Below are 27,388 nucleotides of genomic sequence, written 5' to 3'. Positions count from 1 at the left end.
TCTACCTCCACCAGTTGTTCTGGCTTTCCAAGGTCTGAATGCTCATGTTGGACGATAGTTATGATGAATCTCTAAAGAACCCAGAAGCTTTTCTTTGCTTGGACCAGACTGAAGATCAAGGGGAAAAAAATCCCTCTTCTGCTCCATCTACACGTCTTCCCCTCAAATTTTGTGCCACTCTTATGAATCTGAGCTCCCCTGAACCCCATAGGGCGGTTGAGAAGTTAGAATAACATTAATTGGTAATAAAAACAAGGCTAGCTCTAGTATTACTGAAAGCTAGGCTGTTAAACTGCATTTCAGCCATTTTTGTGGTCAAGTTCCCCTTCAGTATGGATTTGCTGGACAGTTTCCAACCCTGAGTTGTACTACGCCCTTTTCTAAGATGGTGGCTGCAGCCTTTGTCATGCTGCTATAACCTATAAAGGCACATTGGCCCCTCTAAGAGGCATTTGCCTCCTCTGGTTCCTCTTTTTTTTTTTCTTCACTTTTTAGCCCAAAAACCTACGTTCGAAGCACAGGAGGAGAATTTTGGATAGTAAGTGTTGCTTTTTCAAATGACCTTTTCACAAACAACTTTCCAACTCCCCCAAAACCTTTTTTTTTTTTTTTTTTTTTTTTTTTTTTTTTTCCCCACATGAAAAAGCCATGTGGGTTTCTCTAAACTCCATTTTTTTTTTTCAGTGTAGCTCTGGACATATAATGGTATCAGAAATTTCATGGCACGGTCCCAATCATTACCAGGAAGGACTTAAAGCTGCAGAGAAATGAATTGCAAATTTGAACGTATATAATTAGGTTGGCATGTGTTCTATGACCATCTAAGTCTTCCATTAAAATTAGAGCTGGGGCTGGTTTAGCCAGGCACTAATGATCTAGGCAGTCATGAGCTATCAAACAGAGATATAATCTAGATTTCAGTGGAAAATGAGCTCCCATACTTGAGATGAGGTTGGGAGTTTTGCCTGAAAGGCTTCATCTCTGTGTGGGAGACAACATTTAACTTGGGTTAGCAGGGAATTGTAGATTAGCTGTAATAATAGATCCATGAGCAATCTGTACATAAAGATTGCAGGCAGAGGAGGCTGCTCAGACACCAAGCAGGATGAACCCCTATTCCAGGATGGCCAGGAACAAATTTATATCCAGGCAGGGAACATAAAGGCTTATGGAATGAAGCAGATGAGAGCAGATTGATTAATGGAGGATAACCCATGACCATCCTGCCCAAGGACTCTTCCTCTTGGTTTTGCTCTGCTTTTTTTTTTTTTTATTACGCCATTACCATATTGTGGGCACCATACGGATATAATATTTACACAGCAGTGGAGTTCTATTTCATTTTTTCACCTGAGGCAGATGTGTAAATTTAAAAGAGAATTGCAAGCAATCTAGTAATAAAGATTGCATAGCTTCTGCCTACAAATTGCCACAAATGGTACATATTTAAAATGCAACGCTTTCCAATAATGACTGAGCAGTGTGGCAAAAGTGATATGGGTAGACTTATTTTTTAATTATGTATTTTTTTTATTTTTTGTATATAGCTTTTGTATAAGTCAACGCATGTGCTGTTTAAAAAGTAATTATGTCATTTCATAACTCCCATTTCTGAATATTATTTGCCACAACACATTTCATCTTTTTCCATGAAATTGGAGTCATAATTGTATGCAGAAGAGGCAATATACATCTTTAATATTTCAAGTGTGAGGCAATATTGGATCTATGCTAATTTTTATGTATGAAAATTTTTTTCTTATACCATTTCTTTTTTTCTTTTTAATTGTTTACCACGGGAGTTTTTATTTTTCAGAGCATTTATTGCAGTGCATTTTGACTGTTCTTCAAAATGGCTGCTCGGCTTGTTGTTTTTTGTCTCTGGCGTGTTCCTGAATCAAAATGGATTCTGTCACTCCTTCTTTGTTTGCAGATGGGGCGGACGGACGAGTCATGCTGGGCTGCAGTGGGGTTGGGTTGGCCAATGTGCACAGCCCATGGAAACACCCTCTTCTCTTCTGCTTATGCCCTCTGCTCGGCAGACATCTGTTAAAGATGTTAGAGCGGTGAGGCAGGCTAGATAGGCTATGGAATCAATGTTAATTTTTTCAACATTTCATTCTATAAGCCAGTGACTTTCTACTTTTCAGATAGTAATTCTATTTTTTTTTTTTTTTGTTCTGCAGCACTTTTGTATTAATGTCTAAAGTACAGCACAAGAAAATTGCTAAAATATCCATTATTTACAGTAATTACCAAATACATTTTGACACATTTATTCATTTATGTTACCCACAAGTTCCACAGTGTTTCAGTTTACATTGGACATTTCACCCGTGCTTTGATCTGTACTAATTAACTTGTATTTTGTTGTAGCCAGTTTCGGAAACATAGACGTTTAGCTATCAACCGGATTTTTTTTCATGCTTGCAATTTTTCACGTAAGCTTTTTTTTTTTCCCACAAATTTTTCATTTGTGTGTGTGTGTACATGTGTGTGTGTGTGTACACGTGTGTGGTTTGTTGTAGGGTTTTTTTTTTTTTTAAACAATATAGGCCTAGAGATGAATTGACTGCCTTAAGTGTTGTATGTTTGGGGGTGGGTGTGCATATATGTGTGTTACTCAAGAATTATAACCAAGAATTTTTATTTAAAAAAAAAAAAAAAAAAAAAATGCATGTACTATGTAAAGCATAATTTCTGAGGCATTTTTATTTCCTTTTAACATTTTAACTAAAGCCATTTATTTTGTTCTTGTTATTCATTATGCCACGGTCTTATATTTCTTCATAAAAGAATTAAAAACTATTTTTTTTTCAATATTCTGATGTTTAACTGCCAGTATCGAATTGGGCTCTGTCTGGTGATAAATTCAGTTTTTTCGTTTTTTTTTCTTTAAATGCCTTATCTGGCATTTTTGAAGGTGAAAACGTGGCTATTCATTTTTTTCCCTAAACATTACAATGTTTAGTAGACATTACAATGCTTAGTAAACTTTATATTTTACTATCATACTTTAAAGTGGAAAAGAGTCCTTTTTTTATCCCTTTTGTGGGTTTTTTTAATCACCAAGATTCACATTAATGCCACATGTATAAATTAATATCTGAAACAAAACCTTTGTCACTGGGTAAGTATTCTGATATTGCTTCCCATACCATACCAGCCAGCTACAGGCAGTGGCCAGCCTGGAGTCGATGGTAATAAGGCACCACTGCCAGTTTTGGCACGAGTGTCAGTGCCTATAGCACAGGGTCAGCTGTTACAGATACCACCGTTGTGTATTGGATGAACTAGAGGAAAATCCCTGTCACTGAGATGAAAGGCCAGCTCAAGTATTGGTAAGCAAACAATCCCAATATGTGTGTATATGCACACTTTGCCCATCTCTTGTTAACCTGATAAAAGTTTGCAACTTTATGTTGAAAATTTTATAAGTGCTAGCAGATATTGCGAGCACAAAAATATATGCATGCCTAATGTGTCTATCTACCTATTGCAATTGAAACCTATGCACTGAACTGTTATATAGATGCCATGTACACGTGGTGGACTACACCAGCTGTGGTACAATAGCTTTTCTGTACAGTGGAGATGCTTTAGATTTTTTTTTTTTTTTTATTAAGTAAAGTGTTGGTGTTGAACAAAGCAACCAATTATTCTCTGTTTTTAACCTGATCTTGAAATCCAGTTGATATTGGGGTCAGCAACAGTTTCCCTCCAAACACTTTCATACACCAGGCCCCTCATAGCCAAATAAGAGAATGAGCCTCATTTATCAAATTGAGAAATAACTGTTTCCCTAGGGTGTTCAGCCAGATTCCGGATTTCATTCTGACGTTTTCCAGTTTGGGTTTTAGTCCAATTGCTATATGGCTACAGACATTCTAGGGCCTATCTGCTATGCACCAGAGTAAGCTTCAAACATTTAAGGTGTCTATGTTTTCACTTTCACCCAAGAGTCACACTTTTGTAATTGGATTCTAATGGGAAAAGTGAAAAAACGTATATAAGTAGACACCTAAGATTCCAGTTTTTTCCTTTTAGATTAAAATCTGATTGCTTTGAGGCAGTGCAGAATAGCTTGCCGCTGGAATCCGGTGTATATGATAAATACCCATGTAAAGGAGGCCTTAGTCTGCAGCTTTCTTTAACACAACCCCTGTTTAGGACTTTTTTGTTATTGGTTGACAGCTTTCTGCCAACTGTGCCCCTACGTTGTCACCGGAGACTGCCCATTGCTGTGCCAACACATAGTGCAGGCATAGTCCATTGTCGCCAGGAAGCTGATCCAGCCAAAGGCTGCAGGAGATTAGCAACAGTGAGATGTAAAAAAGTGAAACCAGTACTTTTATGAAGTAAGGCAAACATTTTATGCACAGTGCATTAACAGACTAAATATGGTTTAGATCTACTTTAAAGTGTATTCAAAGGCAACATTTAAAGGCAAATTTGGAATAGTGTAGGGAAGAGTTAAAACCCTTTTGGTGTTTTATTAATGTCTGTGTCCCCACAGGGAAGATTCACTGTCTATTTGTCCAGCACCAAGTCCAAAGTTGAGTTGCCATCAGAACAGGAAAATTTTGAGGTAGAGAGATTTCTCACTTTTGTTGTCTTCATGACAGAAGGGAAGGTGTAAGTCTAGAATAGAACCATCCTTTACCATATTCAATATGGAAAAAAAAAAGGTTTTACTTTAAGTATACCTAATGAGCTGCCATTTCTTGTCTTTAGAATTGTCCTTTGTTGCCACATACCTACCAATCAGATTTAAATATTTCCTGGAAAATTACAGAAGTAAATTCACCATTTTCATTAAAGGATAAGTTGACCTTTTTTAACATGTTACATTACACCTGTGTTCAGGTTGAGACATGTTACAGTAGCTCCCCGCACTGTTGCAGATTCTCTCCCCGCACCAGCTAACACTATATTTTTTTTTTCTAAATGGCTGTGTGGAGCTCTGCCCACCCGGCCGCATCATTTATTCAGTGTTCTGTGAATGGGAGAACTACAAGTACCGACAGCCTTTGCAACTGACGGCTTTTAGATCTCAATGAACTACCAGAGCGCTGTTGTGCTTTCTAGGTAGTTCATTAATGCTTCCTGTCATTGTGTAACTGCCTGCCTGTAGGAGATTAGATCTGACAGATACACAGACAGTCTTCAGGATCCTGAGATTGCACCCACGGTCTGCTGGTCGTGGGTGCAGTTTTTTGCTGGCTCCTAGTAAAATAAATAAATGCGCATATTTTTTTTTTTTGCCTACAAAAAAAATGTGCATGTATTTATTTTTTTTCAAGGTGACTGTATTCTTTAAACAGTGTTTACTGGCATATGATAGTGGAATAATAGAATCTCAGTTACTCTAAATAACAGCTCCACCTTTGCTTCAGTTTTCATAAATCAGGCACACTGTTGCTTTCTAATGATTCCTTACAGGATTTAACTACAATTCTAGTGTTAAGGCTCATTCCCACAGCACCATATCGCATACTGTGTATGTTTTGTTATAACACATTGCAGTGCTCACTTTTCTCTTATTTTTTTTTTTCTTTTTCTACCCTAATACTGTACACTGCAGTGTGTTGCAATAAAATGTATGTCTTCACCAGTGCATTGGTGTGAACAGCCATATGCAATGCTACCCAACAGGGCTGGTGTGAAAAAGCCCTGAGCAGCAAAGAGATGCTTTTTACCATTTGAATGGGATGCCTAATGCACCAAACCCTTTTTTTTCTGTTCTGCAGCACGCCACAATGCACTAATGCAGCACAACAGTGTGAACCAAGCCTTAAAGCGTAACTGAAGTATGCAATTCTTACCTCCGCTTCAGCTGTCCCACATTTGCCAGGTCCCTCGCAGGGGCTGACTTCTGGGTTCTTCTGGTTGCCGATCTTTGACCTTCTCAATTGGCCGATTTAGGATGATGTCACTCCCACGCATGTGCAGGATTTAAGTCATTGGGCACACAGGCACTGTACTGGAATCTAAACTGAGCTGTGTGTGCCAGGGGCGGACTGACCATTTGGAAACTCGGGCACTGCCCGAGGGCCCGGGGTCAGTAGGGGGCCCCATGAGATGCCCCTGGTACCTTTTTCATATGCTTTTTTGAGTTTGGGCAAGGACACAGAGGCCCCATGAACCCCTATTGCCCGGGGGCCCCATGAGTTGTCAGTCCGCCCCTGGTGTGTGCAACTCAGTAAAGACATTTGCAATAAAGAGCCTGCCTGCTTGCAGTTTTTAAATTTTAGACTTTAGTTCCACCTTAAAGTCTGATGCCATACTCCCAGCAAAATATAAATGATGGTATGGCATAGTATAATCTGGTTTAAAGTGGTTCTAAAGGCCTGATGTTTTTCACCTTAATGCATTCTACATATTAAGGTAACAAAAAAAACCTTCCAGTGTCAGCTCCCTGTGCTTGAGAGCAGCATCGCTGCTCGCTCTTGCTCCTCACAGAACTCAGAGGCAGCAGCAGGTGCCATTGGTTCCTGCTTCTGTCAATCAAATTGTAAGAGGAGTGAGCGGGACCAAGCTGAAGTGTGTGTCTATGGACACACAACCTGGTTTGGCAACAAGCCCACACATCTGCCCCCATAGCCAGCGCTTGCTATGTAGTAGCCAAGAGCATTGGCCGGGGGCCCCAGAAGATGAGTTTTTCAAGACCACTATGTGCAATACTGTTGCACAGAAGAGGTAAGTATAACATGTTTATTATTAACATCAAATTTTTTAAATAAAATAATGCTTTAACTTTTTAGAAATCCAGTTTTGATAAATGGATTACATTTTTAAGCATACTTCTGTACAGTGTATAACAGTTCCGTCAGTGCAGAATACTCTTCTCTCTTGGTGCAGTATGAATTATGACATTATGAACAATAATGTCCACTGTAATCCTGCACACTTCTCCTGAATTATATAATATATTCACATTTGCATGCATATATAATTTACTTGATAGAGTAACAGTCTTTCTATTCTATAAAATTAAAATGTGCGTTCTTGCCTCCAAATTTGAGCTTATGCCTGGTGACATGGTATTAGAAGTGCGTGTTGAATGGCATTATCAGTGTGTGTGTTCATCCGACAGAGTGCAGAGCCTGTGTGTGAGTGTGTACGCTTCAGTTGCCGGAGGAGCAGTCTTGGTTTGAGATGGGAGGAGACTGTTTCATAATTTCCAAGTCTCCCCATCTCCCTCTATCTGTTAAAGGAGAAACAGATACATGTGTCCTCCAGCCTCTGCTATAGAAAGTCTATTAACAGCGAAGGGCAATGCAAGCAGCTGTTCTGACTAGTCATGCTAGAGGTCAGCCCAGGGGTGGTGTGAGTTTACAACGTTCATAATGTAGACTGAGGTTTAGAATTTTTCCGACTTTTCTCAAATCTATTCATCATCTAGAACAAAAAAAGTTATAAATTTAGAAGAAACAAAACTCTTTACACAAGGCTTCTCTGCAGCTTTATGAACTCCTTGTCAAAATCATGCCATACAGTGTAAACCATGTTCAAGAAACCATCGGTGTTTGCAAATGTAATAGTCCTTATGTGTGAAGGAAACAAAGCACCTCCATTGTATAATATCTGAGTCTGGACTAACAGTTTGATCAAATGAAGGTTGCTATACATCCCATCACACAATTTATTTCTTTTCTATAGCAATATCAAGAAAGATGGCTATATAAATATCTTGTTTAGTACCCCTGTCATGGGTGACCTATGGGGCTACCATTGCTGAATCCTCTTGCACATGCTAGTTGCCTGGCGTCAATACATTTAAATAACAGATCAGAAACAAGCCCATGTTGTAAATAAAGTGTCAGAAAAGTGTAACAATTTCTTCTTTCTTTACTCATTCTGGGTCAGCAACTCAAAGTGTGAAGCTAAAGAACCTGGTATCAGTCGGCGAACTAAAATTCCCCAAAAGGGGACATCGGCAATGGTGGCCTCCATAATTCACTCCTGACAGGTGTACTTTAAATTTGTTATTTCAACCTAAAAGCACAGCCGTATCTTTTTCATATTTCTTAGATTATAAAACTGCATTTATACATTTTACCCTCTCTGCTAATATTACTAACAGCTATTCAATGATTGTTCTGTGTCATCTATATGTACTTTAGTATTTTGGTGTACATCACGTGGATTGGGCCCCAGCATTGTGTCCTGCAATACATTTTTGAGCCTCCCAGATTGTAAACTATGACTATTCCATTTTTGTGATCCTATAAATATCACAGACATTTGGGGTCCCAGAAAACAATATGCCGACACTTGGGAACTAAATATAGGAAGGTTAAGCAGCCTATGCTATATAGTGCAAGTTAATTGCCTCATAAACCTTACTGACATGAGCTTCACTCTAATAAACACAGCCAAAGCTTGCTACCAGAAGAAAAACTGTCAGACAGGCATCACAATATTGTAGTACTGCAACATTATTATTATTATACAGGATTTATATAGCAACAGTTTGCTCAGCGCATTACAATATAATGGGAGACAATACAGCAACAATACAGTTCAATGCAAGAGGGAAAGGAGGGCCCTGCTCCTTGGAGCTTACAATCTAGGAGCATGAATGCATTAGTACATTGCGGTGCTATTCATTCTGAATGGCACCCCAATACACTTGTTCATGTAACCTGTATGGTAGTGAAACATCGTATCATACAACTTTGAGTTCCGGTGTGTATCATAGGGTAATAAAGGTGCAGGTATGGTTTTTGGTGTGCTGAAAGTCAATTGTAAATGAATGGGCTGCCTTAACACAATACACATTGTGTGTTCAGAACTGCACAGCAGCGCACCGCAAAGGTGTGCACAGGTCAATTGTATAACAGATTTGTTATAAATCCACACATTCAAAATTGATTTAAATGCAAGTCAAGTTTTGGATACGGTTAACCTATTTTATTTGCAATAATAACGTTTATGGTAAATGATTGCTTTAGGTTAGACAATTGAGCCTTTAGTGTTGAGACTAAGGTCAGCTTGATCAATATAATAGTAATAGAACTCTGGCACTAATTCATATAAACCAATAGACCAAAAAAAAAGTGGTGGCCTGTGGTCCCCTAAAGCTCACATTTGTGGCAGCCATAATGTTTATCTTTTAGGGTCAAGGTTTTCTTTTCGTCTAAATTTTGGTGCTGAAAACTTTTTTACCCAATAAGTTAGATTAGTTTTCAGAGCATGAATATGTCATAGGATGGCTGAAAACTATGAAATAAATGAAAGCAGTGTTTTAGCATACATTCTTGTAGTGTCATCACGATTTGATAGGCCATGTTACGTTTTGACAACTCAATAGAAACCATAAAGTGCCCGCCACCTCCCCGGAACATAACAATTTAACAGAGGCTACTTAAAATGTGGCCTATTCACTATTCCTTTACAGTGTTTTTTGGAAAGGGCCAGGGGCTTCTTTTCCGACAGCAGTTTGTGTTTTTAGTCCAATAGACGTCAATGGAACAGCATATAAAACGCAAGTGCTGTATTTTTTATGCAATTTTTCGTTTTTAATCTGCCCAGCAACAAGTTGGCAAAAATAAATAAATAAAACAGCATTTGGGGAAAAACCGCACCTCAAAAAGCACTGCAGAAATGGATCAAACGCCAACTGCATAGGTGTGAACCTAACCTAAAGGATAAGTTCACCTTTTCATAAAAAATAATGCACATTTTATTGCATGTAAAAAAATGTGCATTTACTTTTTTTTTTTTTTTTTACTATTTTTTGTGTCATGAGCATGTAAAGTATTGCACCAGCAATCAGTCGCTTGCTGATGCCATGCAGGTCTTCAGCAAACCTGTCAGTGTATCTACTTGCTAGTACTTCATATGGGCAAGCCAATACTTCCTGGCAGGAAGAATCCATGAACTACCACGATGCTCACAGCACTGTGGTAGTTCATTGAGTAGTACAAGCCGACAGCCACAAAGGCTGTCGGAATTTGTAGTTTTCCATTCAAAGGACTCTGAATGAGTGGCGTGGGCTGAGCCCCACATGTCCGCATTTTTTTAAATTTTGACATTTGGGGAAGAAGATCCTTGCTAGCTGTCAAAACAGGGGAGCGGGGACCAGTCCTGATGTTACACCCTAAATATGGGTGTAACACCTTATGGAAGGTGAACTTATCCTTTAAGGTCTCGTTCACACCATGGAGCAGAGATTTTTCTGCACGCATTTTGTAAGGGCACAAAGAAAACAACTGTTCCCTGTGCACATCACAGCACTGGTATTATGTGCAGGATAAAACTCACACTTGTAATAAATTAAGTTTAGTAATATTTTTCGGGATTAGGTTGGTGTAGCCCTTTGCAGATTTTAGATACTCACTGTAACCCATGATTATATAATATAATTAGTAATATATAGCCACATTGAACCTAATTCTTACAAGCTCTTAGTGGGTGTACTTGACACTATCAATCATATCTATTGTACATAAACAAAAACCCTGAAAAACAAACATAACAAAAATATGCTTTTTAAATTTTTTTTTTTTATTTTTCAATTTTTTTAATATTTTTTCAAAGTGAATTTCTAGATTATCCAGATTACCCCCAGTTAACATGTATATTGATATGCTCCATATCCATGTATATCAAAATATAATGGAGTCCTTATCTGTCTGTTTTCATTATTCCAGCTTGGTGAAATGGGGTCAGGACCAATAGATCCCAGTGAGCTGCTCAAGGGCCTGGATTGTTTGCTGGGGCAAAAGGGAGAAGTAAAAGCTGTTAATGGAGTAACAAAAATATACAAGTAAGAACATGAAAAAATTACTGGTGACTGTAATTGCTGGTTTTAAATCTTGTTTTATTACTCATACTTACATTTTTTAATTGTCTTTCAGCTTGATGAAAGAATCTCAAAAGATGGTCAGTCGGTGTATTTACCTGAACATCATATGCCAGACACATGCCCCAGAACTACTTTCTAAGTAAGCAGCAGATGTGATTTATAAATTCTATTTTCAAGACTGTTATATTCTGCTCTGATGTTCACAGATCTCTTACATTTAAAGTGGACCTGTATTTTTAAACAGCACCTAGCAGGCATTTTTTGTAAGCTGTATAAAGTTCTGAAATTTCCAGGAATCGCATAATCAATGCCAAGCCATTAGTCATGTGGTCTGTGTGTTAATTCAAGTAGAATTAGGTAATCAGTGGTTGTCTGATTTTCAGTCCTCCTATTCAAGATAGACCCCATCACTGGCACCAAAGGGCAAAAAGGCATAAAAAGAGTTGTGGTGGCAATTCAGTGTTTAACCACCTTATAGCCTTTGTTAGCGGGACATAGGGATGTGTATATTGTGTTTGTTTTTGTTTGTTTTTTAAGTGAAGTATTTAGAGTATAGGTCTACTTGGCAAATCACTGCTGAGCAACTCTGAATCAAAACATGTTACAATAGGTGTTTCACTTATCTGTTTATTTTCAGCATAATGCTATAAAGTAAATGGTTTTTGTACATAACAAATATGAATCTGAGGATATAAATTTACTGCATTTCCAGGGTTCTGTATTTTTAAATGTATATGTTTATATATTTGGTGGACTTGACCACCTTTTCTGAATGTTTCAGGTTCATCCGGGTTGGAGGATATAAGCTTTTAAATGTTTGGCTGACATATGCTCGGAACAACAAAAACAGCCCTTTGCTTTATCAAATTCTGCTGACCCTTCAGCACTTACCATTGACAGTGGACCACCTAAAGTTGGTAAGTCTTTCTGATGTTTTGATCATCTGTATGCAGGATGTAGACTCTAGTATTGTGTTATCTAATATCTTCTGTCTTGAATTTACAGAATAACACAGCCAAGCTAGTGAAGCAGCTTAGCAAAACCAGCGAGGATGAAGGTATGGTACATACTTTATATTGATATACAATAGTTCAATGTGTTTCTGGCGTTTGGAAGTATGTTTACATCTGTCTTCCTTTTTTTTTTTTTTTTTTTTTTTTTTTCTCAGAACTTCGGAAGTTAGCACTTATACTTGTCAATGACTGGATGACTGTAATTAGGACCCAGAGTAATCTTTTACCTGTTGGTGAGTGGTGGTATTACGTTTATTAGCAGGGCTGTACCTAGAGACTCTGTCAGCTAGTGTACCTAGTCTATACAGTTGTCTCTGGAAAGGTCAGCCTCCAACCTCCAATTACTCACCTTCTGTGCTGCTTTGCTGCTCTACAATTGCTAAATTGCTACTGAAATCTGTGTCGGCAACCTAGGAAAAAGTGATGCCGTTCTGGTCATGTGACATTATTAAAGCGATGGTGAAGTCTGGGGGGGAAAAAACCTTCCCCCTACAAGTTAAGGGCATAATGTACTAGTATGCATTCCATACTAGAATATTGTGAAAGGCCTAGTTTAAAACAAAGCTCTCCAGCGGCATGCTGTCCCTGCTGACAGGGCTTCCATCTTCACCTGGTCCCTTCAGGGTTCTGGGCTATGGCTGTTTGAATGCATGTGCACAGGAGCCGTGATCGCTGCACAGCGCTTTGAAGAGATGGCATACTCATTATGCCATCCCTTCACAGAGCAGTATGCATGTGCCAGTAAAGACACCAGCTGCAGAAAAAGTGAATATCTCCTAAACTGTGCGGGAAGATGAGTACAGGGTGGTTTGGTGATGCTTTGCAGAGTCTGCATCACTTTGCCCACATGCCCTGCATGGGCAAGAATGTGACAGAGTCTCTTTAATGGATAAGTTCACCTTTTAGTAAAAAGAAGTAAATGCACATTTTTATTTAAATTTTTTTTTTTTTTTTTTGCAGGAAAAAAAAAAAAAGTGCATTTATTACTTTTTTCTGCAGCTTTGACAGCAGATTGCTGGTGCCATGCAGGTCTCCTGTAGATCTGTCAGTATATCTGCTTTCCTGTAAGGGATGTACGAGCAAGAAGATATATTGACAGGAAGAATGAGTGAACTACCACAGTGCCGTAGTAGTTCATTGAGGACTGCAAGCTGACAGCTGCTAAGGCTGTCGGGACTTGTAGTTTCTCATTCACAGAGGACTGTGAATCAGTGACGTTGCCGGGCGGGCGAAGCCCCATAGGACTGTTTTTTTGGGGGTTTTTTTCTAATGGGACAGCTAGCGAGGGGGAAGAGGATCCCCCCCACGCTAGCTGTCAAAGCGAGAGCAGGGGCTAGTCTGATTGTTCTATATTACACTTTGAATATGGGTGTAACATGTTACGAAAGGTGAACTTATCCTTTAAGCTAGAGCATTGATGGGCCAGTACAGGTTAATGGTGTTAGCTCCAAAGCATATTATTTTTTTTTCTTTTCTCTGGTAGGAGAGCCTTAGGGTGCACACCAGTGTCTGGGAGAAAGAGATACAACACACAACTGTCTCTTTTTGTTTATTACATTTTAATAGTTTTAGAGCTTAATGTTTGCCTATGTATATAAAACAAAATTGTTCACATAACACATTCTGCTGTCACATGATATGGTAACTAAAGAGGGTGCAGCCTATATTAAAGGGTATAATTACAGATTCACTACTTGCATGTAGCACTTTTATTTTGTAAAACCTTTTTATTCTTACTCTCTAGAAAAGGAGAAAAAGAAAAAGAAAGATGATACAAAAGGACGATCTACTGTGGCTGATAAGACTGCAGAAGCCAAAGCTGAGTCCTGTATAGATGACCAAGCAGATAGAAAGAGAGAAAAGCCAAAAACTCTGCGCACTACTGCCCCTAGTCATGCAAAGTTCAGATCTACAGGTAAGTGACCACAAGCACTGTTCTCTATAAATAAATCTTTTATATTGTCTTTGATTAATTTTGTTCCTTTACCCTAACACAGGTCTAGAGGTGGAAACACCATCACAAGCTCCCATTAAGAAACCAGCTTCTGTTCCACTTATATCAGACAAATACTTGAAACCCGTTCCTGTAAAAAGACAAAGGTGAGAAAAAAAAGTGGAGACTGTCAGTATTAAAACATTATAATGTATGCTCACTCGGACAACAGTTCCCAGTAGTCAATGGGTTTAGACGGCCTGTTGATGCACAAGGTAACAATGGACTAATTTAAAGGGATTGTTTCCAAATAAATGCATTTTATTAAAACTGCTTTAAAATGCAACCTGCGTTACATTTATTTTATGTCTACAGCTGTATTGCTTTGCTTACATTTGTTGTCTTTACCAGTTCGGTTCCACCACCCAGTGATGCAACACCTGCAGAAAAGAAATACAAGCCACTTAATGCTACACCAAATTCTACCAAGGAGATCAAAGTGAAGATCATTCCTCCACAGCGTATGTGTCATAACCTACTTTAAAGTATTCCTTAATTTACAATGGTTGCATTATTTCAAAGTTCACTTAAATTGGAATTAAACCTAAAAAACACATTGAAGGGTAGGATTTTATGACAGAAGAGACCCTATTTGTCTCTTCTGTCATAAATCCTTCACCCTGCCTGTCAGTATTTGTGCACTTTTAGCTATGCATGCGCAGCTCAACGTTTATGGTGTGGCTCTGTGTTGTGGTGATGTGACTCCCATGTAAATGTGACCAACCAGTTGGCCAAAAGACCAAGAGAAATGGACAGCGCCTGTACCTGATGGGAACACTCGGTGCTTGAGGGGATCACTAGCCAGATAAGGTTGCCAAAGTGTGCCAATATGCTGTGCACATTATTGCTAAAAGCTCATATAATAATAATAATAATTTTTTAGTGCTTTTCTGCTGCTGGGTCACTATGAAAAACACGGGCACTTTGATTATGGGGAAACATGATGCTGCCCATGACTTCCACAATATGGCGCTTGAAGCCTAAGAGTTTAATTGTCTTAAAAAAAAAAAATTCTTCGATGATCTGGCATATGATCAGGGGAGGTTCAGGTTCATTTTAAAGTGTATCTAAACCCTCTTAATGAAAAACATGTCTTACATGTTCCATATTTATGTTCTTTCTACTGTCTACCATCTTTATGGCTGGTTTAGATAAAAAAAGAACAACAAAAAAAACAAAAAACACTCATAAAAAAATAGCCCCTGCATTGCTGCCTGTATTGTAAGAATGCTGCAATTGCAATTAACTCTATGGAGAGGTAGAGTTGTCACCCTTGTGTGCTTGCTCCCAAGAGGAAGCACTGACTCAAGGAGCGCTGATAATTTTGCTGTCTGCTGAAATAGGCAATATCATTGGCCAGCCTTCAGACCACTATACACTGTATACTAGGATAGAGCAAAGCATTCTGGGACTTGTAGTTTCCAGCACTGCTCCAAGTTACACTATCCAGCCCTGCATGGGAGCAAATAGCCTTTGAAAGTTCTGGTGTACAATTCTGTGGTTCTGTGCGTGGCTTTTTAACTAAATATACGTGAAAAACTGGTTTTGTTTGTGTTTTTAGTAGTTTATTTTTTATTAGTGATTTTGATTGAGCTTGGGGACTAACATTTTTATCCTGAAAGATTAGTATTCCATTAGTCTCAGTTCACACTGATGCGGTACGGAATTTGCAGCAATTCCACACCGCATCACAATCGCATTGTGTTCGTGCGAACCGCTGCGGGTGTCCGTATTAATGATATCCCAAAAATGGTTGCAAAACGCAGTGCGATTGCCTGAATTGAATCACGTGGGTGAATACCCATGTGTTTTGATTCCAGTGTGCAAAAAAGGTGTATCTACATGGGGGGTGCAAATCGCACTACATAGAATAGCATGTGATTTGAACAAGAATGCAGTGTGATTCCTGTCCAAATCGCATGCGCTTTCCCACACCACATCAGTGTGAACCAGGACTTAAAGTGAAAGCTTAAACTCTCAATCCACATAAACTATTTTAAAGTGGAAGTTAAGGTAAAACATAACTAATGCTAAACCAGCTTCCACCACCATTCTAAGCCTCTTCTATCCAACCCTGTAAAGAAAAGATCTGTATACTTGCCTATTCTGAAGGTGATTTGGTCTGCTCCCAGGATCATCTGTCAGCTGCGATTTCTGTGTAGAGGTGCAGCTGACAACTGATGCCCCACAGTAAGTTTTGGGTGACATCATCTCCTAGGCATTTCCAGCCATTGTCGGCAATCTCTCCTGTATACAGAAGCTGCTGCTGAAGAGTTGACCGGAGCAGCTTCAGAATAGGAAAGTATACAGATCTGTTCTTTACAGACTTAGATAGAATAGCTTAGAATGGGGGAGGGAGTAGGTGTGGCCTTATTTGGCTTTTGCCTGAACTTCCACTTTAAAGTGATTGTTTTGAAAGGCAAAACATTTGTGTATAGATTATTATAAATACCTTTTTCTTTTTTTTTTTTTTTTTCTTTTTTTAAGAGTGATTACATACCCTCTGTTCTCAGCTGCAGAAGAGCTGGGGAAGGAGAAGCAGGGAGACAAAAATGGTCACATCCATTAGTAAAGCCGCACATATTGCACACATTACACATAGTTAGACACACAACCCTTTGCCCAAATGTTAACCCCTTTCTGCCCAGTGTCATTAGTGTCAGTGCATTTTATTAGCACTAGTCACTGTATTAGTGTCACTGCTGATGTCCGTTAACCAGTGTCAGAATACCTGCCATACTCGCAGCCCCGCTTTAAGTTGGTCACCGTCATTACTCATGTAAAAGAGAAGAATTCCAGCGTGTATATATACCGTCGTATAGACACTATAACATTCATGTAAACCAAATACTTATACATTTTGCTTAAATTTTATGAAGATTTTTTTTTAATTTTTAGATATGTTTTATAGCGAAAAGTAAAAAATCTTTTTTTTCTCCTTTTTGGTCACTTTTTTTTCCTTTTATAATGCAGTAAATAACCCAGTGGTGATTGAATACCACCAAAAGAGAGCTCTATTTGTGGGGAAAAAAATATTTAAATTTAATTTGTGTACAGTGTTGAATGACTACGCAATTGTCGAAGTTGTGTAGCGCCGTATATATAAAAAAAAGAAAAAATTACCTTCTCATGCATAGGGTAAACCTTCCAGAGGGCAAGTGGTCAAACTGTGCCATATATCAAAGTGGAACTGCACTGCATCTGAGCTCCACAAAACAAAAATGCCATATATTTAATTTTCAATATTCAAAGCTAACTCCCTGACCCCCCCAATCCATCCATCTATCCATGTCTCCATGCTTTATTTTGCTGACAAGTCATCTTACACCCCCCCCCCCATTCCCCCAGCATTTCTAGCCATGGCCATCTTGAGAAAGGGCAGATGATTTATGTAGCATTTATTTCCTGGAATCCCCCTGCCCTTAGCTCAGGCATGTGCTAAGCTGTGAACCCTCCCTCCCCTTCTCAGACTCCTGGGATATATGGCATCATTTGCCTAGGCATGGAAACCAGAAATTAACTAAAGAAATGCAAACAAAAAAAAATGTAAAACAAATATGATATACCTTCCTATCTATATACTAATGCTACCAGCATAAGGATTAGAAATAGTCAATGTTGTTTAAGAGAGTAAAGTTCTGCTCTAAACTCTTAAATAATATCCTACATTTTTCCCCTGTAGCTATGGAGAGTTTAGGTTTCTTGGATGCACTGAATTCAGCACCAGTACCTGGACTTAAGATTAAAAAGAAGAAGAAAGCGGTTTCTCCAACTAGCAACAAGGTAACTTAATTGCCTGTAAAAAAATGGAATGTTTTTATGGTAGCCTAATATATTGACTTGTTCTGGGAAATGTAATTCTAGAAATACAGATACAAGGATGTTGTTGTAACTGCCGTACAGAGACCTAAAACCATATCTGTTTTGTGTATATAGCCAAGTCCATTTGACAGCAAACCCCAAGGAGATGTAGTAGTGGTCACCAAGCCCTCTTCTCCAGAACCAGAGCTCCTAGCTGAGGCAATGGAAGTGGAACGACCTGGCACTCCAGTTCCTGTTGAACTTCCTGAGCCTATGGAAAGTAAGTCCTCATTCTATACTCTTCCGAGCTGTAACCATTACTGACCTTTTCTCCTTCTGTGCATTTTTCTCATATGGCTAATTTTTCCTTCCATTTTGCAGCAGCAGTACCTGCATCTACACCTGCCCCTGCCCCTGCCCCAGCAGAAGTGAAATCTGCTGATCCAGAAGTTCCTCAACTAACTAAAAAAGGAAAGAAGAGGAAAACGGTTAGCTGGCCAGATGAGAGTCAACTTCGGGAGTACTTCTACTTTGAGTTAGATGAAACAGAGAGGGGTACATGGAATATCTAATCTCTCTTGGCATTATATCCTTGTAATCCATATAGCTTTGTGCTTATAACAGTCTTTCCTTTTGTATGTCCACTTACAGTTAATGTGAACAAGATTAGGGACTTTGGTGAAGCTGCCAAACGAGAGATGATGAAGGACCGCCAGGCATTCCAAAATGCCCGCCGGCTTAGCCATGACGCCATGGAGGAAGCCATTCCTTGGGTTCTTCCACGCCCATTTTCACTCACAGGGTCACTTGTTCAAATGGGAAGCAACAGCACAGAAAAGCACACGCAAGCTGAGCGGGAGATGGGCATTCTGCAAGAGCTTTTTCTCTCTAAGGAGAGGTAAGTTATGTACATCAAGTATTGTAGAACACATTTCACACAAGTCTGTTTTTTGTTTTTTACAGCATGGTATGTGCACAAGCTTTAAATCCGTGCTTTATTTTATTTAGGCTGACACATTAAAACTAACTTTTATTGCTTCCTACAGTGTTCCTGATACTCCACATGAGCCAGACCCTGAGCCTTATGAACCGGCGCCTCCAAAGCTCATACCACTGGATGAGGTAATTTTTTTAAGCCACTACTTCAAGCCACAATTTTGTCATCCCCCAGCATGCAGCCCATCTAAGATAATTTTCCTTTCCAATCCAATGATAATTTCCTCCAACGCTCTTGCCATCTCTCCTTCATATTACGTATGCACACCATGACTCCATTCATTCATGTGAGTAAGCCGTACACATGGCCTCCAGCAGTCCCTTTGAGTATGACTTGCACATAGACTAAATGGAGTCACATGATGCATGTGCAGTATAAAGTGGAGCCAGCCAGGGCCTTGAAGAAAAGATCACTGGATTGCGGAGGAAGCTAAGCATTAAGTATTATTCCTGGTGGGCTGCATTTAGGGGAAGGGGGTCATTAAAGGTTAACTTTACTAAAGGCAAAGTTCTCCTTTAAATATTTACCTTCATCTATAATTGTTATAATAATAAGCTACATACTTTCCATGTTGGGTGGATTCTGTGTATTAAAGGACATTTTTACCTTTGGTACAATTGTTGTGTGTGGAGTTTTTTTTTTTTTTTTACTAAAGTGGAACTAAACCCTTCAATTTAACTGTTTAACAAAACAGTTATATTCAGAGCGTCCTGTGGATGAGAACTGTCCTGTTTGATTGAGCTGTCAAACGAATTGTCAAGTCATCAAATTGCTGGTATCCTAACTGATCATGTGTGCAGCACCATGGCAACTGCAGATCAATAGAGGCTAAGATGGCAGAGTTTTAGTTCCTATTTAAAGTGTGGTAGTAAAGCCTAACTCATACTAAAAATGCCCCCCCCCCCCCCCCATCCCCCTTTTCCTACCTATCTCGCATAAAAAAAGAAGAGATAGAAATCTGTGTACTTCACTTTACAGTTGTGCTTAGGACCACAGGGCCTTGTCTTTGAAGATGTCCATGTATAGTCTTCCATGTAGTGTGGATGCCACAGCCCTGTTCATTCATGGGTAAGCCATACATATGATGCCCCCAGGGGTCCAGCAGTGTATGGCTTGCCTATAGAAATAGGGCCTAGGAAGAGTATTTTCAGTGGAAAGGCTGTGCAGGAATACACAGAGAAGATCACTAAATTTAAGGTAAGTAAATGAACCAAGGAAATTCTCTTAATAGGTTACAGTTGCCCTTTAATGAACACATCAGAGCATTGCTTGTTTTCAGGTCAAAAGAAATAAGATCTTTCAGCTGATATATTTTGTAACTAAATAATATAATCATTTATTGCTATCTATAACTCAGGTATGTAAAAGTATATTTTATTACAAACCACGTTTTTTTTTTTTTTTCTACATCCAATAGGATTGTTCTGTGGATGATAGTTCCTATGTTGAATCCATGGACCAGATTGGAGGGTCTCAATCTCCAGACCTGTCATCTGGTGCTAAGCTGCCTCCTGTACTTGTTAACCTAATGGGCAGCATGGGAAATTCAAAGTCACAAACAAGCCCACTGCCAGGCACCATGCAAGAGATCCTGACTTCTATCATGGTGAGTAGATTTCCATATTGTGCACCATTTGTGATGCATGGTATGTCTTGGTAAATAGAAACATCGTCCGCATTATTCCTTAAAGGATAAGTTGACCTTTTGGACAAAAATAATAAATGCACATTTTTTTTTTTTTTTTGTCTAAAGGAGCCGGGAAAGCATTGCACCAGTGATCATTAGATCGCTGATGCCATGCAGGTCTCCTGCAGACCTGTCAGAATAACTGTTTCCCGTACAGGATATATTAACAGGAAGCTTCAATGAACTACCATGGCGCTCCACAGCACTGTGCTAGTTAATTGAAAACTACAAGCCCACAGCTCTTAGGTTGTTGGGACTTGTAGGCACTCATTCGCAGATCACTGTGAATGAGTGATGCCGCCATGTGGGTGGAGCCCCGCACGACCACGCTGTTTTTAAATATGACAGATAGTACAGGGAGACGTTTACCCGTACTATCTGTCAAATTGAGGGGGGCGGCAGGTGCTGCTGCGGCTATGGGAACATGTTCCACTCTATAAACGGGTGGAAAATGTAACATTTTTCCACAGGTGAACTTGTCCTTTAAGACCTCACAGTAACTCGTGCAAACATGGAATATGGCATTCAGCTCAATTGCTAATTGATAACTAGAAGTTATACACTATGGCTATCAGCGTCCTAAGCTCGGTTCACTAAGCTATAACAATATTTGCCATAATGACTCTTCTTTTTAGCAGTAACCATCAATAAGATTTGCAAATTGGCTTACGTGGCTGAAAATAACTTAATGTCAAATAACACATGCATTTTCCTGTTGTATCTCAGACCTTTTCTTGTTAGATTGTCTTCGTACTCTTTTGTATTTATCACTTTCCAAAAATGTTTTATGTTGCAGGGTGCCCAGGGTAATGCTAAACCAGAAGATTTGATGAAGCAACCAGATTTCTCAGATAAGATTAAGCAGCTTCTTGGCTCACTGCAGAACCAGAGCCAGGCCACACCTACACCAGGTGAGATTTATTTTTTTTAAATTATAGTAAGCTACAATTCTTCCTGTCAAGCGGAAATCAACAATATTTCACTTTGATGCCTACTGCATTAACACTGCAGTTCTTGTTTTTCTGACTCCCTATAATGTAGTTATTACCGATTGATCCTGCCAGTAGATCCAATATTATCAAACTTCCTTTAACAGGCCAAGCTATTCAGCTGGGATAATCCGTATAGCATTTAAAGGGGGGAGGGGGGCATCAAATTGAACTTTGAGTTTTTTGTTTTATTTATTACAGTTGCTTATATAGTGCTGTCAATTTATGCACCACTGTTGGATTCGTGGCCACAGTACCTCATGAAGGAGCTACAAGAACATGGACTGCCTAACTATGCATGAGCAGTCAGCTCTCATTCTCAAAGCACTAAGCTTGGCCTCTGCCACAGAAGAGAACAGACTGCACATGCATGGTTAGGAAAGCTGAATGCTCAGTCATGAGGTTCTGGGGCACACATCCAACAGTCAGACATTCCGCCACAGGGTAAGCCCCTTACATAAGCTGCTACAAAAGGAAGAATTATTTTTAAAAACGGAAGGCAGCATTTTAAAGTGCGCTTAAAGCTGTAATGCATTTGGAATAAAAAAGTAATTTAACAATGAAATAAACCCATTTTCCTTATGTTTATCATACCTCCCTGCATATAGATTTCTTTGCAAACTTTTTTACCTGGACATCCTGCCAGTAACAGCACTTCTGTTTGCAGGCTGACCCTACCAAGCTGCTGCTTTACTATTCACATCAGCATTGTCAGCCAGCCACTGGATTGCCGTATCAGGTCTGAAGTGTTGTTACTGGTTTGTTAAAGGATAAGGTCACTTGAAAACAAAAATGCACATTTTTTTTTTTTGCAGTTAAAAATATGTAGTTACTAAATAAATATATAATTTACATTTTTTGTAGGAGCCTGAAAAGCATTGCACCAGCGATCAGCAGATTGCTGGTGCCTTGCAGGACTTCTGCAGATTGTCAGTGTAAGCCCGTACAACATACAATCATTGAGAACTACAAGCCAACAGCTGCAAAGTCTGTGTCGGTACTTGTAGTTTTCCACTCACAGAACTCTATCAATGAATGATGCCGCTGGCCAGAGCCCCGCACAGCCGCGTTTTTTTTTTTTTTTTTCAAATTGTGACAGTGGGTGGAGAAGATCACCTGCTAGCTGTCACAACAGGGAATCAGGAGGGTGCTGGGGCCAGTCCTACAGTAACATGTTACATATTACACTCTGAATATGGGTGTAACATGTTATGAAAGGTGAACTTATCCTTTTAAAGGAAGTTTAAAAAATGGTTGTGGGGTGGACTCAGGAAAACTACCATGTTAATGAAATTCACAGAGTCATATGTAATTTTGTGTTTTGCCCATAGTACAGTTTTAAAGCTGAACTCCAGGATATATAAATATTGTCTAAATAAAAGACATGTATATTCTCAGAATCTTGGTATGATTTGTCTATTCCATATCTGTGCAGTAATTTAAAAACTTTACCCCTCTGCAGGAGCTTCTTTTTAATAAGAGCGCTCAGTGCTGCCCTCTATTTGTACAGGGTGGCTGATCTTGTCTCTGCCACCTGTTTATTCCTGGCAGCCGGTACTGGGTGAAGCCTGCTGGCTTCCCCTGCAGCTCTGCTTTCTACATAGGCTGTAGACAGCTCAGTGATATCACTACTACATTTACTAAGTAATACCTGGGTTTGCAAATACATTTGGTACACACAAAGTAGATTTATATCCTTTATGGCTATTGAGGCCCTTATTTATTTAATGGTAATTTTTTTGTACCTGGGGTTAAGCTTAAAAATCTCTCAAGGTTTTTGTATCATAAAAATCCTTTTCTCATTTCTCTTCTAGCAGGGCCCATGTCTGCTGCCAGTGGCTTTCCACCACCTGCACCTAAAAACCCACCACAGCAGCTGCCTCCGCAACATTACCCACAGCCCGGGCCTGGTGGGCCATTCCCAGGTAATTTGTTTTTGTCTTGGCTAGCCATTAATGTGTTTTGTTTTTTTTTTTGTTTTTTTTGTTTTTTTTTTTTTGTTTTGGAGGTTCAAAGAAGATCTGTTAGTGTTTGCAACTTTTTTGAAATAATTGTACAGCAAATCGGGTGCATGTTGAAGATATGCTTCTCAAACTTGGTCATAAGGAGTGCTGCATTGATTTTAGTTCAGGGTTTTTTTAATGGGTTAGTTCCTAGTGAAGAAAGTCAAGGCATTTGTTCACCTGTAGGCTTTGTTCACACTGCTGCGACTTGGGATTCAACTTGTGAGACCCCAAGTCGCATGACATGTGAAATCCCATGTTAGTCTATGAGAGCTGTCTTAATTAACACTATTATTATTATACAGTATTTATAAAGCACCAACAGTTCGCTCTGCGCTGTACATTACAAAGGGAGACAGAACATGCGACAGTACAATAACAATACAATGTGATACACGAGGGGTTCAAGGGCCCTGCTCCTTTGAGCTTTTACAATCTAGGAGACAACTGTAGTTGCTCCAACTTTAGGTTCCTGTACTACTTCAAGGCGACTTCTATCCAACTTGTGCCCATAGACTTTAATAGAAGTTACCTCCAAGTCAAATCCTCATCCATATTGATGTGATTTGGATCTGATATTACAAGAAGATTGCCTGCAGCTGATGTTCTCATTTGCCACAGGCACAGTCGCATGGCATGAAGTCGCTTCAAAGTCACATCAAAGTAGTACTTGAGTTGCGTCAATTTGCCAAAAAGTCACCTGTCAAAGGCTCACCATAAGTCGTATGACTTTCAGGTCGCTGTAGTGTGAACCGACACTTATTTAGCATGTACTTGAGGCCAGAAGTGTCATTTTAAATTTTGGATACATTGGGAAAATGTTTTAACTATGATCGTTTTTATTACTCTATGTTCCTTCTGGGAAAATTCACCTTCCCTCTTTTGATCTGTGTCCACAGTCATTGTATCAAAAAGCAATGAGACATATTACTGATGTCACTAGAGCAGGAGGTGAAAGATCTAGTTGGACGCCTGTTCTGTTGATAACTGTCTAAGAAGGGAATTTGGGGTGATATTAATGCTCATTGTCTTTTGCGGCTCTATGGCTGGAAATGTAGGGAAATCTCCCTAACAGGACATAGACTACAAAGAAAGTCCACCAGCTGCTGCAGGGGATGAAGATTTTTTTTTTTTTTTTTTTTAAACGTACAATTATCCTGATTTAGAGCTCAAGTCAGTAACCGCTTTTTTTTTTTTTTTTTTTTTTTTTTTAAAAACCCTCTTTATGGATTTCAACATTTTGGTGTGGTGCTCCAACCTTTTGAACCAACCAATATATTTTTCAAGGCTTTTCGTGGCAGTCCCTTGGTGTATGGAAGTGGTCCGCATATTACCCAGATTATGTATGGGGATAAAAGTGTAGTTTTTTTAATATTAGCAATCATAGGTGCCACGTAACCTCCACATAGGGTTCCAGGGCCATCAAATTCACTATCTTAAAGGATTAGTTCACCTTTACCAAAAACCTACGTATGCAGGTAAGGGACACCTGTAGATAAAAACAAACTCTGCAACAGCCAAATGACATTGCATGGGCAGTGAGGCTTGCATTTGGGGCCGCACAGTATGTTGTGGAATGCAGAGCGCTCTGCCACAACCATGACTCGTACGTGCTTTTATCTAAAGTAAGCAACATTGTAACAAGGCAGGAAGGGATGGTGCCATCTCTGGAAGTTTTTCAAACAGGCTTCAGGACATACATAAATGGCTTCTATCTTTAGTAAGGGCATTATTCAACTTTAGTCAAAGCTGCAGAGTATATTTTTATTTACAGGTGACCCTTACCTTCATAGGCAGTTTTTGGTAAAGATAAAGTAACTCTTTAAGCATACAAAGAAAAACCTGTCAGGAGTTTTATTCACTCCATATTCTTTTTATGTTCCTTTTTCCTTGGTATGCTTTAAATAAAAAAGCTAATTCTTGTTTAGAGTTCTCTTTAAAGTTCTGCAGAAAATTGTTAGCACTATGTAAATAAGTAAATGTAAACTGTTCTTGTTGCCTTTATCTGTCATGCTAATCCTTGAAATACTGCGGTAATGCTTGTGGATAAATGCATGCAGTAGAGATTAAAACAGAAGCTTAACATATGTGTTTATTTTGTAGGTCCACATGGACCTCCTGGCGGTCCACGGATGATGGGTCCAGCTCCTCCACAACATGATGGTTATTGGGAACCGCCACCAAATGAAATGAGAGGTGAACACCACGATCCCATGGTTGGGAGAGGAGGTGGAATGCGGGGGGATAGAGGACATCCTCCCCCATTTCACAGAAACCGAGGAAGCAGAGGAGGTGACCCAGGATTCAGAGGACGAGCTGGAAGGGGAGGAGAAAGAGGGCCACCTGGACGTGGACGAGAAGGTCCACATGGCATGGGACATGGTGGAGAGCATAGAGGTTACAGTGGAGAACACCGAGGCCATGGTGGAGAGCACAGGGGCCATGGAGGAGAACATAGGGGACATAGTCAAGGTGGAGGTAATTTCATTAATATCATAAATAATTATGAAATCTTTAAAAAACATTAAACCCATGTCACTATTTACAAATATCTGTTTCTTTTCCAGATATGTCCTGTCGACCTATATGTCGGCATTTCAGGTACAAGGGTACCTGTCGATATGAAAACGATTGTGCCTTCTATCACCCAGGCATTAATGGACCACCTCTACCTTAAAAACTGACCAATGAAATCAGTGTTTTCTTGGACAAAAGCGAACAAACTGAACTTTGTTACTTTTATGGCTTCTGTGAGGCCTATATTTTTCCCTCCGTATGTTTTATGTTACCACTGATGAAGATGAGACCTCTTGACTTTTTCCATTGTTCTTTTTTTTCTTGCACCTTTTTCAGTGTTTGTCATCCCAGTGTGTCCATTATCTTCTGACATCCCAATAACACTAAATCGATGATATTTGGCTCAGAGGTGGCTTATCCATAGCTGACTCGGCTCCTCTTTTCAGTGCAACTTCAAAGAAATACATGCAAAGACTTAAAGTATTAACACTGACTGATGACTTCACACTAAAATGGGAAACCTTTCCCAAAATATGCACTGTGGTGTACTAGACCAGCAATGGAAAACACTGAACTATCTATGTTTATACTTTTTTAATGTATATAAGAATATGTATGTTTATCATTGAGCAGTTATGATGCTGAGCATCTGTATAAATGTATTCCACAAACAAGCTGCTTTTATTCATCCAGGGTACATAGAGATAAACGTGCTGAGTAATTACTATTGCAGCCCAAAAGTCAGGAGCTATGTTCACCAGTAGTGATGAGCTCGGGTTCAGTCCAAACTTGGAAGTTAGCTGTCATTTCTGGGCTAGTGAGCTGTGGGCAGGAGATTCCCCACCCTGCAGCTGACATACACAAAGGGGCAGGGATACTTGTGACAATATTGACCCAATATGGCAACATGGTCCTATTAGGTCAACTATGTCAGAAGCATTCCCGCCCCGCAGCTGCATGTTTACAAAAAGGGCCTTTGACAGACCCAACCGGGACAGGGTTTTTTGGAGGGGGAATACAGACTAACCTCTTGCCTACTGACCATAAAGCCTGCCTCTGATGCTAAGGCCCATGGTCAGAAGGAAAGAGGCTATCACTCGGTCCCCTCCATAAGCCCCTGTTCTGTTTTGGGTCTGTCAGGCGGGGACTGCAGGCTAGCCTCTTTCCTACTGGCCCCTCCAAAAGCCCCTGTCCCAGCTGGGTCTGTCACAGGGCCTTGCCATGTTTCTGATATCATTGAACTACTTTGACCCACAGCTCATCCCTATTCAACAGTATATACTAAGCTTGCTGTTTTGATACCACTTTAATACAGTTTTTCGTTATCACTCCCAAAATGTATTAAATACAGTATTAATGGAGGAAACTCTGGCTTTCAGTCTCATTGGTATTACAAAGTGGGAAGGAGGCTTTGGTTTCTATCCTGGAAAATTGTTTTTTGTGAAAACTGTTTGAGAATATATTGAATCACTTTTAATTAATGTATTTGCTTTTTATGGGTCCCTAAAAGGATTCCTTTGTTTGGGACTTGTTTGTAAAATTTGTAAATGTTAAATAAACCCAATGAGAAGGTGA

The 27,388-nt window shown here is 39.5% G+C and overlaps 1 protein-coding gene across 3 annotated transcripts; it reads left to right on the top strand.

The window, feature by feature from the left end:
• On the top strand, positions 1–27,388 carry PPP1R10 (protein phosphatase 1 regulatory subunit 10). 3 transcript variants are annotated; one of them, XM_089656943.1, is made up of 19 exons: positions 1–538; positions 10,659–10,774; positions 10,866–10,952; positions 11,595–11,730; positions 11,819–11,870; positions 11,982–12,059; positions 13,571–13,741; positions 13,824–13,926; positions 14,171–14,280; positions 17,502–17,602; positions 17,756–17,900; positions 18,002–18,175; positions 18,272–18,518; positions 18,667–18,742; positions 20,035–20,223; positions 21,101–21,215; positions 23,111–23,218; positions 25,400–25,774; positions 25,864–27,388. In XM_089656943.1, exons 2-19 carry the CDS (start codon positions 10,668–10,670, stop codon positions 25,971–25,973), a joined length of 2,484 nt encoding a protein of 827 aa, XP_089513069.1. In that variant the 5' UTR covers positions 1–538; positions 10,659–10,667; the 3' UTR covers positions 25,974–27,388. The 3 variants fall into 3 exon arrangements, with proteins under 3 accessions (XP_089513069.1, XP_089513068.1, XP_089513070.1); XM_089656942.1 differs by having other exon boundaries at positions 23,108–23,218; XM_089656944.1 differs by lacking the exon at positions 20,035–20,223 and having other exon boundaries at positions 23,108–23,218.

Source organism: Staurois parvus, unplaced genomic scaffold, assembly GCF_062004578.1.
Source record: "Staurois parvus isolate SC_StPar_1 unplaced genomic scaffold, SC_StPar_1.0 ptg000950l, whole genome shotgun sequence".
Lineage (NCBI taxonomy): Eukaryota > Metazoa > Chordata > Amphibia > Anura > Ranidae > Staurois > Staurois parvus.
This window is presented reverse-complemented; position numbering and strand designations above follow the sequence as displayed.

Coding starts and splice junctions, on each gene's coding strand:
- PPP1R10 (XM_089656942.1), top strand. CDS start 10,668: ATGGGGTCAGGACCAATAGATCCCAGTGAGCTGCTCAAGGGCCTGGAT. Junction 11,731..11,818: donor CAGTGGACCACCTAAAGTTG/GTAAGTCTTTCT, acceptor TTGAATTTACAG/AATAACACAGCCAAGCTAGT. Junction 23,219..25,399: donor GCCTGGTGGGCCATTCCCAG/GTAATTTGTTTT, acceptor TTTATTTTGTAG/GTCCACATGGACCTCCTGGC.